Source organism: Ornithodoros turicata, chromosome 4 (genome assembly GCF_037126465.1).
Source record: "Ornithodoros turicata isolate Travis chromosome 4, ASM3712646v1, whole genome shotgun sequence".
Lineage (NCBI taxonomy): Eukaryota > Metazoa > Arthropoda > Arachnida > Ixodida > Argasidae > Ornithodoros > Ornithodoros turicata.
In genome coordinates, this window is record NC_088204.1 from 6,534,776 (window position 1) to 6,550,263 (window position 15,488).

At 45.0% G+C, this 15,488-nt stretch overlaps 2 protein-coding genes across 2 annotated transcripts in view; one reads left to right on the forward strand and one right to left on the reverse strand.

Annotated features, from left to right (window-relative positions):
* LOC135390871 (uncharacterized) overlaps positions 1–15,488 on the forward strand; it is a 510,967-nt gene that overhangs the window by 123,476 nt on the left and 372,003 nt on the right. Inside the window, exons 5-6 of the mRNA XM_064620821.1 lie at positions 2,327–2,387; positions 11,920–11,999. Coding sequence (XP_064476891.1) covers positions 11,932–11,999 — 68 coding nt within the window. The 5' untranslated portion in view covers positions 2,327–2,387; positions 11,920–11,931. The remainder of the gene's footprint in view (positions 1–2,326; positions 2,388–11,919; positions 12,000–15,488) is intronic.
* LOC135390869 (protein O-mannosyl-transferase TMTC1-like) overlaps positions 1–15,488 on the reverse strand; it is a 184,012-nt gene that overhangs the window by 58,071 nt on the left and 110,453 nt on the right. The window contains exon 5 of the mRNA XM_064620818.1: positions 730–808. Coding sequence (XP_064476888.1) covers positions 730–808 — 79 coding nt within the window. The remainder of the gene's footprint in view (positions 1–729; positions 809–15,488) is intronic.

Here is a 15,488-nt window from a genome sequence, read left to right on the forward strand (position 1 = left end):
AGACCTAAATATTTAGACAAGAAGCGCGGTTTCCAGAGCTTTCCAGAAAATCAGTTTTGAAAAAAGATTGAGACCGTTTCGCGATTTATTTCAAAATTTTCTCATTTAGTACGCGGGGACGTTCGATCACAACTCGCAGACGACGTTCGTGCTACGTGATTGGCTACGGCCGTTGAAAACGCGATCCTGATTGGCTGACTCTTAATTGTTACGTCACGTCGACGCGCGCGCAGGCTTTCTGTATCTAGATGGTGTTGCTCGGATCGTGTCGCGACCTACAGTTTGGGAACCACCGACTTAATGTACCAATTAACGGACCGTTGGGAGTACCTTTTGGAAACGCAAAAAAACAAAACAAAAAAAAACTGAATACGCTCGAGTACATTGCGAAATGTATGTGCGCAGGAGAATATCTCGACAAACTTGAGCGCTATCTCTCGAGCGTTAGGGCATGTCCTCATATAGAACGCTTTGCTTCAGAACGCTGGAAAACAGCAGTGGAAACGAAGCGTTGTATTCACAAAAGCAGGAAGCAAAATAATCCCACAGCTTCCGCAACGTCATGTCTAAAACAGCCTCTTGATTGGACACAAACTAGCGCTAGAAATAAGCGCTGAAAAAAGTTGCAATGAGCTCAACTCTGACCAGAGCTGTTTCCTAGCGGTGTCAGTGAGAATACAGTCCCTTACGTTTGCGCGTATCCAGTTTTGAGTCGAGAAATGTACTTACGACAGATGTGAGCAAAATGACGCGAAGGTCGAGTAGGCAACGCTGTATCACGGCAAATATCCTACGCCACCAGGGTTGCCTGTAATGACACAAAAAAGCAAGGAGCGTTACACGCTGCGAACGACAGAAGCCAAGCATAACTTGCAATATGTCCTAAAAGCCCCTAATATATGACAAGTGTGTCGCCCCATATTTTCACCACACATGGCCAATTTATGTCAGTCCAACCTACGTGTCTCAGATTGTATTCCCCAGAAATATTTTTAATAATAATTAATAACAACAATATTAATAATTGTTTATTTGTCGTGAGCAGCGATACATACAGAGCAATGTGGGAGGCGACCTGTCACACGGAGGTTTTCTCGGTGTGACATGTCGGAAGTATCATAAAATTCATTTCTAGTTTTGGATAGTATGCTGTCACAATGCACGCAATCTGCCACGCAATCTACTACTTTTTGACAAGCTCAGTAAGACCGTCGCACATTAACAGCGTGTCGGTATCTGGTATAATTCGATGCGTCAAGCTCTCATTTCTTTGACCCGGGTAATACGACATCTCCGCGCAGTGTATTCCAAGTGGCACTAAAAATGCCCAATAGCACATAAAGTACATAGAGCGTAAATCGAACAGTCGTCGCAGTGTTCATTTGAAGAATGGAACATCTTTCCTACAGCACAGCGCAGTAAAAATCCTCGCAGACAGCTCTACGCATACGACGTTCCTGCGATATGACATGTCCTCTCATTTACAACGTCTGGCCCGTTGCTCGTAAAAGTGTGTGCTGTCGCGAATATCCTATTATGCTGCGACATCCCGTTACGACCGTTTTGTATCGGCAGTATTTTCCTCCTCGATGCATGACAAAACAGAAGAAGTGATTAATACCGGTAATGGCAGCCGGAGCAACGATGTCGACCTTAATGAATACAAGGGCAGTCATGAATAACCTCGTACCAGGCACGCCCTGGGTTCCTTTTTTTCCCTTTTTTTTCCTTGTAATCTCGGCACCCTTCTCGTCTTTTCGTTATGAAAACTTTTCTTCTCTCGCCTTATTCTTACCTGACTTCGATCGAAAAATGCCTTAATTTTTCTTTTTCTTCCAATGCGAGCGAGGCTTTTTTTTTTCTAACGCAAAGATGAAAGTTTTATCGAAGTAAAGGAAGGGAAAGAAAGGGAGGTGAGTGCGAGCAGACTGGTGTTCAAAGAAACTGGGACAGCTTGCTGCAGCAGCGCACCGTGCGGAGAAGTGGCGAAGTTTTTGAAGGCAAGGAAAAAAAAAAGCGGGAGTGGGAGTTGAAAATTCTGCCTGGCGGGCCAGGCGCCTGTGAGTTGCATTACGGCTTCATTAGCTCATCCTTTGAAACAAGTAAGGAATATAGAAGAACTAAGCTATAAGCACAAAGGAAAGCACGAGAGAAAAGAGAGAGAGAGAAAGAGACGGGAAATGCATTTAGATACTGAGAACACGTGTAATGCTTTCTCTCTTGCGTGCGCGAGCAGATACTTCGCTTGAAATAATGAAGGATAGCTTTGCTTTTAAGGATGGAGCTCATTATGGTACCTGATCATCCTGCCTTCTTTTCGTTACAGAAAGGCTTCGAAATATGCCTTCTTCTGTGTAAGAAGATATTTTGAAGGAATCATCATTGGGGTGAGCTTTGATAAAAAACTGTTCTCTGATGCCTTTGTCCGATTTTGAAACACGTTCGAAGCACTTTTCTTCGAAACTGCGCTGTTAACACTTGGTTCTGTACACCACGTGCTGCGAGTTTCTAATGGTTTGGCCGTGAAGAGATCATGAACAGTATACGGAAATGTTTTAAAGGACGTTTTTAATTCGCTGGTATTAGTCTTATGCTGAATGCACAGTTAATCGGATAATGTTTTAATCGACCGAGTGTAATAGCTTAAGTCGATAGCAATTTTGAGGATTAACTAATAGTAAGCCCCCGATTATTATTAACTTCAGTAAATAAATTGTTGCACATTTTGGATTTTCCACATATTGTTTTTAATTCCTGGCAAGCATAATCCAGCCAGCGGGAAAAAAAAGACGATTATGTGCGAATCTTGGTAGAAGAATGCCTTCAGGGAGAGCTCGATTTGTACGTTTGTTGCGAAAATCGATTCCTGCGTCACAATTGACAGCAAGGTAGTACCTAATATGCTTCAGTAATGGAAGCCCACCGTGGTGTTTCAGCAAAACAATATGCAGCACTTTAGTGATAGATAACTGGTATAAAACCTGTATCAAAGCGGACGAAGATGCCTCTATCCCGTCCTAGGAAAATATCTTCCGGTTCCACTTCTAATATCTGCCACGCGATCAGTAATCCACTTCTAGTAATTGAGTAATTTAAGTAGATCTAATCCGCATCTCCCGAACTTTTCTCGCTATATTTGTTTGCAAGCTTACGAGAAGGAAGTATGCAATGCGGGAAAGCAGTTCAACTTGAGCCCATTCGACGGATGTGGCGATTATCGTCCGTGGTTCATATCGATAGACAGACACTCTCTGGCCCGTTGTAAGAAGGCGCCATTTTCTCCATCGGTAATGACCGAGATGGTCGTAGCGACGGGGCTAATTTCGCCTTCGCATAGATGGCAATAGCATATCGGAATTCCCTCCACGGATTAATGAATGGGAAGTTTGCGGACGCTCTGGCGATGATTGGCCGACGCCCACCCCCGGCGTTTGGATTGCGGAATAAGAAATGGCCGAGGAATTCCGCCGCAGAGAGATAGTGCTGGGTGGGGACGATCGTATTAAGGTGCGAATGGGCAATCGGAGTGCAGGGGGAAGGTCTTCGAGGTAATGTGCCGGCGATGGAATAATGGAGGTTACTATTCCGCTGAAACGTGAGCGAGGTTTAAGATCGTCTTTCAATATACGAGGGTGCGTGGTTCTTGCCGAGCTGCTTCGAACGTGTTAGTAGGTTGCGAACCTTTCGCGATTCCACCGCAATATACATACTGCCGTGCACGGGATAAATGCTTCCCATCACGTCCAGATTGATTGGGGAAACGAGCGCCGGTTGTGCGGTCTGGGGTGCCTTTTCCGTTTCCCACCCCGTCCCTGTCCACAGCACGACCTCGGTATAGAAACGAACGAAAAGCGAACGGAACGACCAACGAAACGCGGCACACGTTGCTTTTTTTTATGCCTCTGTAATGCATCATATCTGTAAGTTTTTTGTTGTTTTTTTAAATTCCGGCGTGCTAGCGCCGCGAAGCAAGTGTGGCTATGAGCGGTGTACAGACGTGGACAGATGGAGAGAGGACAGCAGGAAGCTAACAGTGACAGAATGAGAGAGGACAGAAGGAAGGAGTGGGGGACAGGGGGGTTAGTCTGCGTCCTGGGCCGACTTCAGGGGAAACTGGGCCGACACTGTACACGAGTTTATTCAGGGTGTTCCATCTGACATGCAACGCGAATGAATCCGGCATCTAAATGTTGCTAGCAGTCGTGAACATACGACTGATGAACGCAGGGAGACACGGACAAAGTGACAGACACAGACAAGCGTTCGTCTGTTGTTCTGTCGTTTTGTACGTGTCTCTCTGCGTTCATCAGTCATGTTCAGTTATAACCGACACGTTCCTCTTGTTTTGTCGCTATTAGCAGTCGTGTATCGTAATCGACAGTAGTCTTTCACTGTACCTAATCTGTTAATCAGATAGGATTACTTAGCTAACTTTTGAAATGTAGGAAAGTTGTAGTAGACCTCGATCAACACCCAGCCGATGTACTTCCGAAAAGGGTACCGTGGCTACGAACAAAGCACACCGTGTTGGGAATGCCTTGGCCGGGTGTTTCTCAACGTCTCCTACAGCTTTTTCAATTAACGCAGCGTACTTAAAGCGTAATAGAGACGGAGATCATACAGCATGGGTTGCACTGAACGCACTGCTCGTGTGCTTTTTAAGCGCAAAAGGTAAGACTTCCTGTGTGGACTAATGCAAAGGGGGTGGACGCTAATTGTAAAATAAGATGAACCTGACATGTCTTATCCGAAAATATATCCGACACCAACCACGTGCGTCTCAGAGAACAATCTCTCCTCCGTTGCGGAATGACCTGTCTGTTTATTTTGGATCTTCATTAATTGCGAAAGTAGAAGATATTGACGCTACGAACTGTTTCGAAATTTTGTGCGTGTCTGAGTGCGCTATCGATCTGAAAGACGATGAAGAGAACGCGTTCTGCTCTAAAATCTGGGAACGTCTGGATTTTCTCTTTTCTCTCGCTCACCTCGAATACCCAGAGTTAACGCGGTTTCCACTAACGAAATTCCATTAGCTTATGACTTCAGCATATACCCATCAATTCGACCATAATATACTTCGTCATTCAGGCGCACTCTGCTCGTACGCAACGGAGAGCGGCTCGCGACATAAAATGTACCTAATGCACTCCCATATGGGCGTCTATGCGACGAGACAAGAGGATGTCTCGGGACAAAGGGCCCGCGAACACACACAATAAATACTTTTTTTGTCGGCAGGAATAATCAATGCAAACGCGAGAAACCCGATCGAAATATTTTTTTCTCTCTCTCTCTCCGTAGACACACTCTTTCCCGTACTTCGTCTACGGACTGTTGTGCATGTACGGCGACGACGCGTTTTATGCCCGTGCATGTAGGCGTAGAGGGGAACACAGCACAGCACGCTACATCTTCCGTCAAATGCATGTATGCCTGCCTGGCAGAAATTGTTTGCGTGCCGCCTGAGTTACGGCAACAGTAGATAGGATGAGATAAGTGAATGCGGGGTCGACTGGAGTGTGTTTTTAATGTGCGTGATGGGTGAGTGGTCGTTGTTTTATGTGCGCTTGTTTTTCGAGACTTTTCGTGGAATATGACGTCGAGCGAGCAGGTAGATAGAAAAATTAATAAGCGTTTGGTTCATTTAGGACAGAGCTGCGCGTAAAACCGGCAGGTCCCGTGATGCTCTATTTCTGTTTCGCTGACATAAAAAATGTAATGGCGGCATTATTGAATCTAGTTTCGTCGTCACGCTACGGCACCACGAAAAATGAGCAACAAAGGTTCTTAGCGTCATTTATTCATTTATTACGAAGGGCGTAAAATGCACCCCGGAGAGGTATTACAGGTGGGAGTGGAGTGTAAACCCTGGCAGAATAGAAACATCGCTCGGTAATATGCAAGCAATATGCAATAATAAGGTAATATGCAATATTAAGGATATAGGGAATGGTAGACTGAAGCGATAATGAAGATGGGCTCGCTAATTCTGTGACTCATCTAATCAGTCAACAATACAATATGCAAGCCACAACGGTTCAGAAAACAGTAAAATATTCATGTGGCGAAGCGAACTTCGAACAACACTTACAAACGGATTGTATGAGAACCAGGGTTTGGAGTAGCCAGTTCTGACTGGTTCGGGACTAACACCTCTATATTTTTCTTTCGTTTCCAATTCCAATTCCAGTACCACAACAAGCGAATTTTAGAGTCGTATATTTCTAGATGTTTCCTTTTTCTATTTTTTTTCTAATTTCTAAATGTCAGTCACCTATTAAAAGTTATTGAAAAGTGCGTATTTAAAAAAAAACCCTCCGAAGAAACAACAACGACCAAGAATCCTGCACGTTCAACTCGGTTCGGCAACAACGCAAGTCGACGACATTAGTGAGTTTTAGGATAACGTACACTGTCGCCTTTGTTTGTAACTCAAACGTCGCCATGCCAGTACTGGACAGCTGTTTCGGCCTTGTTGGGCCTCATCAACAGTACGCCGGCAGGCAACGTTTGAGTGGATGGCGTCAGAAGGTCACGTAACACGTGATTCCTCCCGTCAGGGTGAGGTAACTCACTCACTGAAAGCCCAGTGCAAAGCCAGTGAAGTATAATATGTCGCCTTTGAGTACGCAAGGGATAGCGTTGACGGTGCTGCGCACGTGCAAGACATAATCAGAGCTCTGCGCATTGCGCAGAACCACGACGCTATCCGTTACGTACGCACTAACATACAAACACTCTTTCTTGAGCAGCCAGCGCACAATCCTAATCCCAGTCAAATGTAAACGCGCCTAAGCTACGTTCGCAATCCCGCGTTCGTGTTCTGCCACCCGTTACACGTAGATATTGTTCATTCTTGGAAACACTAAACTAATTAACTCGGACCAAGAAGGATGAGGAAATTAAATGTTCGGACGGGCGAACACCAAAAGGAGTCACTTTTTTTTTTCTGTGGTGCTGGCTAGGCGAGACGCATTAGCTAAATGTAGCCACGTATTACGAGGGTCGCCTGCATGCCTACGAGCACTGTCGTCGTCGTTGTACTCGTCTTCGTGCATATTTTACGAGCAGCTGTTAGGAAACCCAGGCTCAATCCCGGATCATAAATATTTTCTCTAGAGGCCCTCGAAAATGGGGGAAAAAATCCTGGAAGGAATACACGCTGCGGTCACTCGAGGTATCGGCCAGTGACAGGGCTACTAGGTCGCCTCTCACAGACTTGCTTTTTTACATCCGTGCACCTTATGATCTCTCATCTTTTTGCCAAAGTTAAGAACCTGTCGTTTCGTGTTTATTATGATGTATATGCGCACATATTATCTTGCGTGCGAGAGGAGATGGGAAAGCGTAACTCGAGCGTGCAGGCTCGATTATTTTGAAATCAACGATGAAAGATGAAAGTCACTGAAAAGGTTAGCCAGCTGTAGGGATCGAACCCACATCTTCTGGATTGCCGGTCCAGGGCTCTACCAATTGAGCTAAGCTAACACGCCTCTCCAGCGACTTTCGGGGTGCGTCATCTGAAGGGACGACAAACCAGCCACTCACTCTCACTCACCCTCCTTTCACTCTTACATTTTTGCTCACTCATACACACATTCATACGACGGAACCGACCGCTTGCGTCGATTTCCGTCGTATGAATGTGTGTATGAGTGAGCAAAAATGTAAGAGTGAAAGGAGGGTGAGTGAGAGTGAGTGGCTGGTTTGTCGTCCCTTCAGATGACGCACCCCGAAAGTCGCTGGAGAGGCGTGTTAGCTTAGCTCAATTGGTAGAGCCCTGGACCGGCAATCCAGAAGATGTGGGTTCGATCCCTACAGCTGGCTAACCTTTTCAGTGACTTTCATCTTTCATCGGCTCAACCTTGTCCTCTAAAAAATACGTCATTGACTAGAGAAAAGCTAAGAGAACACGCCAGTGCCAATCTTATGATGATAGTTTACAGCGTTCATGTGTCTTGTGCGAACGAAAATCACCCATAGATTTCAGAAGAAGTTAGACATGGTCGAAGGAACAAACCGAGAACGAAGCCGAAACTATTTCTCGCTTCTCACTTGTTGTAAAATGTGTTCGCTGTTGATGAATAATACTGCACGTGCACATCTGTTTATGTCTGCTTATAGAACCTTCTTTTTTTTTTTCGGCTGCGCGAACGTCAGCATTTTTCCACGGCTGCTCTCTCCCATGTTCTTCCTTCTTCCGCGAGGGCTTCAATCGGCGGCACGTGCAGTCTAATCACCGCTTTGCGTTTCATGCCCGGAATCAAAAACGTGGGGAATAAACTCGCATTTCGCATTCGAGCACGCGAGGTTAAAGACGCGTATCACCTGCTGCCTTTCCCCTTTTTTTTCCTTCGTTATCCCTGGGAATGTTCAGGTATACGGCCTCCTTACTTATTCTTTGGTACTTTTTCCGAGAGGAAAGGCAGATTTCATCACCGTCGTCGTTTGCTTTCTCGAAGCACAAGTCACGTTCCAGACGTCATTTTGTTTACGGCCGTCGACGGCGATAGCGGAATCTGAATATGAAAGTACACAGAGGGCCGTCAAGAGAGAACATAGGATTTTATTCGGAATGTTTTTTTAAAAAAGAGTTTTCAGTGTTTTGCTTCGTAACGATGGGTGAAGAAAATGTCTCGCGATGGATAGTAAAAATGGCAATACGCCTTGTGCTGATGAGAACGAGATAAGGGGAGAGGAGGGTGCCGCCTGCACGACGTACTTTACATAGTGTGTTTATGTCTCGGTTGTTATACGCGTGCGTTGGGAAATACAAGAAAAGTCAGGAATGAGTCGTGCGTTCTTACGAAACCAGCCTCAGGGCAGACGGCGTAATTTCAGATAGCTCTTCCATGACTGGAAGCCGTTGCGTGTGATCTGAATGAGTTGGTGGCGCTGTTTTTTTCTTTATTTTGTATTTTTTTGCATTATGCTTATTGGCTAGCGCGTACAACATTTGAAACTGAGCGAGATGAATGCTACGCTGAATATATTTTAAAGCTGTATAGCTTTATAGGGCCCATCAACGTCGAGAGCCGTCTAGAGATAAGAAAGAAGGTAGAATGGGCACTGAAACCGGCGTACTTAAGGTCCTGTATGAGAGAAAAAAGCCATTGAAACGCGTTTGGCAAAAAAATGCCAGAGATGCAGCCAATTTTTGCCACCCCCACCTTTCCCTTCTTTCTTTCTTTCTTCCTTTTTTTTTTTTTTGTTCTCTTCTATTTCATCTCTGACATCTGTCAAGTAAGATATATTCCCAACAAGAGCTCAGTATCGATAAATAGAAACAATCGACGTACACTGTAAACTGAAAAACACCCTTATGGGTGTAAATCGCTTGTCCTATAATTGACTCCTCTTTAAAAACCGTATGGTCTGGAACACCCTTTTTAAAGGTTGTATCCCGTGTAAAACGCCCTATGAAAGGGTGCTTTTCCTTGAAAATGCCGTCTTTTGCACCCATTATACACCTTTTTAGGAGGGTGTCTAACGATCTTACACCCTCTTAAAAGGGTGTTTAAAGGGTGCAAAAGAGGGCATTTTCAAAGAAAAGCGCCCTTTCCAGGGGTGATTTACACGGAATGCACCCTCTAAAAAGGGTGTTCCAGACCATGTACGGTGTAAAAAGAGGTGTCAGTTATAGGACAAGCCATTTACACCCATAAGGGTGTTTTCCAGTTTACAGTGTAGAGGTATCTTTTAGATCAAGTTTTACGCTTAGCGTTCAGAAAAAAAAGTTTAGTCTCCGGCTTATATTTGAAGCTCGAAATCCATGAAGCGTCGCTAAGCAACGCTAAGACCACAAACTTCAAGTTCCGCGCTTTGTTCGAAAATGCTCCACTAACAAACCTCTAACACGACGAGACAGCGGCGCGGTGGCAACAAAAATGAGGTCGCGAGCGGGCGCGGATGGAATTAGCCTGTAAAGCTCTTTTCACTGCAATCGGGGTCTTACTGCGGCGAAACCTGCTTCATTTGCCAAGAAGCAAAATACGCTGCGGAAACGTAAACCGCAGCCCAACGAGTATCACAACGAGAGCGAGTGCGGTATCGTGCGCTGGGATGTGCCGTACGCATCGAGAGATCCCCGCTTTGTTAACTGTTGGTGCTCGTTTGGTGAAAAGGACTGCTTTTTTGAATTTGGACCCGGACTTTTAATCCCCTCTTTTAAAGGGCGCATGGATTAGGATTGACGGGCGCGTTATCTCTGTGCGATGTTGTCTGTTGTCGTGCCCTTATTCGTTGGGCATTTGAAATGAGCCAGAAAGAAGACGAAAAGGCAAGAAAAGAAAAGAAAAAAAGAAAACATGTATCGCGTACGTGTGTGAAGCGCAGTAGGCAAATAAATTGGTCGTGGTGCGTGGGTAACAATTTAGTAGAGAAAGTATACGCGTAAGGGTACTTAGAGAAACTTTGCTCGAAGAAATAAAAATATGTGAAAAAATAAATAAATAAATGCGTTTTCATGCGGTAGTTCCACATAGGGCCATCATTGGCAGTAGGTTTTGTGCGAAACTCTTTTGAAATGCTATTGAATTTTTAGTGAAATCCCTTCAATGTGGTATGAAACTGTTTAATTTACTTTACTTGCTTTTTCTTTGTATTATTTTGTTTCTTCTTTTACTTGTTTTTGTTCTTTCTTGATTGCCGCTGATATGTGTCTGTCGCGTTTTGTCACGTGACCCGATAAAGCCACTGACGGACCTACGCAGTGGTTGAACCTGTGATATGCTTTCCAGTATTTAAATCGTTAAAAAACGGCAAAGACCCCAGTGCGAGGGTGCAAAAAGGACGACGCACACACACACACACACACACACAACACTGTGTCGTTCGTTTCGTACCCTCGCACTGTTTCTTTTTTACATTTTTTAGCGATATTAATATGAGATACCAAACAGTCCAAATTTTATAAGGCTTCTCGATTATTTACATGGTCGCGATCCTGCAACTCGGAATTGTAGAGCTAAGGACGTACTACTTGCCTAGAAATCGTGTCCCTAAAACACGGGAACTCACGTTGCTGTGACATTAAGTGAGGCCATAAGGTATCCTCTTACGTATAGAACCAATGTTTGCCCTTCGAGACAACACCTGCAGAACATTACAATATAGCGTTAGTGTGCCTATACAGCGAATATTTTGTGTCCGTCATGAACTTTTGATCAGTGAGTCAAACCATCATCAATTCAAGTCGTCCCTCCCCTCGAACAAAAAATAAAAAATAAATAATTAAATAAATAAAAGAGCTATATCTTTTCAGTGTCCATACAGTATACCGTCGCACGCATTGGCCGGATCAAGAGTAATCAAACTTGAAACGAGCTCATGACAAACGACCCGGTGCTCACAGTGGAAGGTCCACAATGTTTTTGTCACGCTTTTTCGCTTGCTTTCTTCTCCCCCCGCGCTTTATCTCTCGTTTATCACGCGAAATGGCACGGGGACGGTTCACTCGACCGTTCACAAAACGCGCAGGCTGCGTCGCGCATGCGTTGTCGCGCGGGGAAGCGTTCCTTTTGAAACCAGGCGCGACTTTGTCGCTTTCCAAGTCTGTTGTGGCGAAGGATGCCGTGCGTGACAGTGGTTTTAATAAAATGGGTAAGGTCCGGACGCGACGTGCTCGGACTTCGCAGGGTCGTTTGGGATGAGAGTATCCCGAGAGTGGAACGGGTACTCGTTTTGACTTTTCGCGTTTACGGTTTTTTTGCCAGCCTTCCAAAGAGAAACATTGTAGCGCGGAAACTCATCTAAGCGTAACGCGTGATCGATAGGTATATGTCTGTTGCGATGCGCATACGTGTTTTTGTTGACGCTTTATTATGGCATGCAAAAATTAATGCGCAGAAAAGCAAGTCGCTAGACACGTTTTAATTCACTTGAGCCGTAACCTCTGCTATTACCCTTTATTTTCAGTGACTCGAAGCTATGCGTCAGAGGGTGGCATGGTGGATTTTCGCCAGCCACTCAAAGCAACGACCTTTCCGGAGACTTTGGTAAGTACCACTCTACGTGATAAAGGACACACTGCATATAAACAAGTAAATGCGACTATGTTTGCGACCAACTCGGAACTTTGCGCCTCTTATTATTTGTGAGGTGAACCTGATGAGGTCCGTTTAATGCGTAACTCCAGTAAATATCGCAGGAAGTTTGGTGGTTAATGACAGCACTTAGTTGATAATGCGATAAATCCTGGTGGGCAGTACCTATAAATGACTGAGACGCAAGCAGTCCCTGCTACGTAAAACGTGTATAGCACTGCTTTTCCTGTTAAGTGTTTGATAACGCAGAAAATAGCAAAAACGCACATAGAAATACTCATCCGATATGATCACCCCAATGGCCCAAAAGCCTGACAAAGGTTTCAAGCTAACGTTTTTTTCTCATGTGCGCCAAAGGGCAGCGGAGCCAAAAGGGACCCATTCGAACCTACGGGGCTCGAGTACCCTTAGGTTATTTTCTTTCTTTTTTTTTTTTTGAAGCAAACGGACGACAAATACTTTAGTGTGAAATGGGCCTAATGCTACCTCAAGGACATACGTACGTGCTGAAATAATCTTTTAAATCATTCAGTGCTTTCACACGTGAAGCGTCCTGGAACAGCTGGACGCACCAGTGCGACCTACGTTTCCATTTTTTTCTTTCTATTTCTATTCTATTCTATTCTGTTCCATGGGCCTAATGCTGCGTGGAGTATATGCCCTCCTTTCTGGATGCCTCTGATAATTCGATCCAATCACATTACCCATATAACCGATAATGATAATTCGCTGCGAGACAACTATGATCATGAGAAACATCACGGTGGTCGGTCTGTGGATTAATTTTGCCCAGCTTCGTGTTCTTTAACGTGCGCCGAAAGCTCAGCGTACCGCAAACCGTATTTAATATTCCTCGCGGAAGGCGGCGTAACTTGTACAGCTCGCATCAGAGTTATCTTGAACGCCATTCCGGCCCGCGGTCCATGCCAGTGCTTAGAAGAAATAACGGCGGAGGGTGGTTGGGTCATCTCATTCCAGTTAGAGGGGTGGCCACCGTTATGAAGGCGTTGTTTTGATTTTGATTTTGATTTTATTGGGTCATTTCTTCAATCTTTTCTTGGGTTTTCTGCTAGGCGCTGTCAGGGTAGCTCTCAGGCTGGGGCGACGTTCAAATTAACTTTGGCGCGAGCTGTACCCTGCCACCAAGTTGCAGTCGTCCTCGGACTGGACCGAACCAACACCGCCTAGGTAGGGAAAGCCTGCTTACTCGTCGACGTAACGCAACAACTAAGAGTCAGCCAATCAGGATCGTGTTTTCAACGGCACAGCCAATCACGAACGTGCTTTCACGTCCCCGCGTACTAAATGGGAAAACTTGGAAATAAAGCGCAAAATGGGTTCCGATCTTTCTCAAAACTTATTTTCTGGAAAGCGTGTTGCACTTTTTGTTCTAAATATTCAGTTCTGCAGGTTTCCAAGTATGCTGCAATCATTTGCGGGTTCTTGAATTCACAGTATACGGCGAATCGCAGTAGCAGACGAATTCTGACTTTATATGTCCACGTAGCGAAGGAGGGAAAGGAGGCAGTAGAGCAGAGCTTCTGTATCTTGGTGGCGTTGATCGAACCCACAACCTTGGAATCAATAGGCGGACAGAATACAGACTGCTCCACCGAGGCCGGTAGCTCTATAAACCAAACGCGTCGAAAAAGAAGAAGAAGAAGAAGAAAGAGCCATATGTCTCTCATCGCTGTTGACTTGTCAGTTCGCCCGTCTGACCTGTTCCTTATCGAAGAGTTCTCTTTTCGCCCTTCTTTGCTTTTGTGACTCCTTTGGGTGTAGAAGTATTAAGCTCCTTCAGCATGAGGAAGTAAAGGCTAAAGCCAGCGAGAGAAAACATTCGATTCCTACGAGCCCCCCTGCTGGCGTTACACGGTTATGGTTCGCTGCTTGAAGGCTTACTCTTTTTATTATCTCGCCTCTTGTTCGCGAGAGCAAGCCCGAGAACGTTTAGTAAAAACAAAAAACAGTGAGAGCGTAAAAACGGAAGCGAACACGATGGAAGGTAACCGTTCCGAGGCGGAAAAATACAGGCAGATGAACACGACAACACAAGTCTTAAAGTGCAAAAGAACATGAACAATTCAAATATGGCAGAAAATATACAGGGTGTCGCTGAGAAAGTGTCATTATATGTCTAAAAAAAAAAATCTGCGTGAGATAAAAATGGGAAATCTTGTGCACGACAATCATGAAGGTTTTTGCCACACCAAGCAGGTGTTTCCTCTGAGTGTACCTCATTAATTAGTCTAATGAGCTTAATTGAACTCAAGAATTTGCCAAGGAAAGGTAACTTTTTTTTGCGTTAATTAGAAAGCCCACGGCCACAGTACACCATTTCAGTCACAAATACAGGATCTTTCACACTGTTTCCACCAAAATTTGACACCCGAAAGCACGTAACAACCACCAAAAACACCGTCACTCATCAAGGCGCGCTCGTTCAAATTAGCCCGCCTAAAGTATGGGGAGCAGGAAAGGACAACGCAGAAAACAGCACAAAACATCCGCGATGTCGGCGATTATCAGTAGCTGATGGGTGCGAACAGATAAACGTGCGAAGACAAATACGTGATTGGGCCGGTCCCCGCCCTCCTCTTTCTACTTTTTTTTTTTTTTTTTTTTACAGCGTCAGCTGTATTGTGGAGACTTTCCCGAGATCGCGTCGGCGTCGTCGGCATTCGCATGGGAGAGTCCCGCCAGTTTACAACCGCTATCGATGGAAAGTGATATGTGAGAAAGTGAGCTTGCAATCACTTCAAGTTCTATCACGGAAAGGCGAATAGCGACAGAACTTTAGCGTACGAATTTCATCGACTGCAAAACCACCGCCTACGCACCATCACTACGCAGTGCGTGGAACAACTAGACAAGCCCCACTCGTTGACACTCGCAGCCCTAAGTGTACAGCTCCACGCAGAAGACGTTGCACACGACTATCCGTCCTCTGTAATTCGCGATCAGAAGGCGAACACGCTACCGACTGAGCCACCGAGGCCGGTCTTTCTAATTAACGCCAAAGAAAACGTTACCTTTCTTTCTCTTATGCACCTTAGTATAAATATCTCTACCTAGTGTTCAATGTATCGCACCTGAGGAAGGACGGACTCCGTCCGAAAGCTTGTTCTTTATAGTAAAATAAATTATTTAGGTGTTTCAATCTCTTTAAATACTTATCCTATTTACTTGCTAGTGCTAGACTTCCCATTCTTGCCTGTTACTTGCAAAATTTTGAGTTCAATTAAGATACTTAGCCTAATTAATGAGGTATATTCATGCAAACCGCTTGTTTGGGTGACATAAACCTTCAGGAGTGTCATACAACAAGTCTCAAATCTTTACCACGCGTAGTTTTTATAGAAATTTCGTGACACTTTCTCACCGGACGTCCTGCATATGCTTTGCGTCACGTCCACCAGATGTCGCTGCCTCGTACTTGTG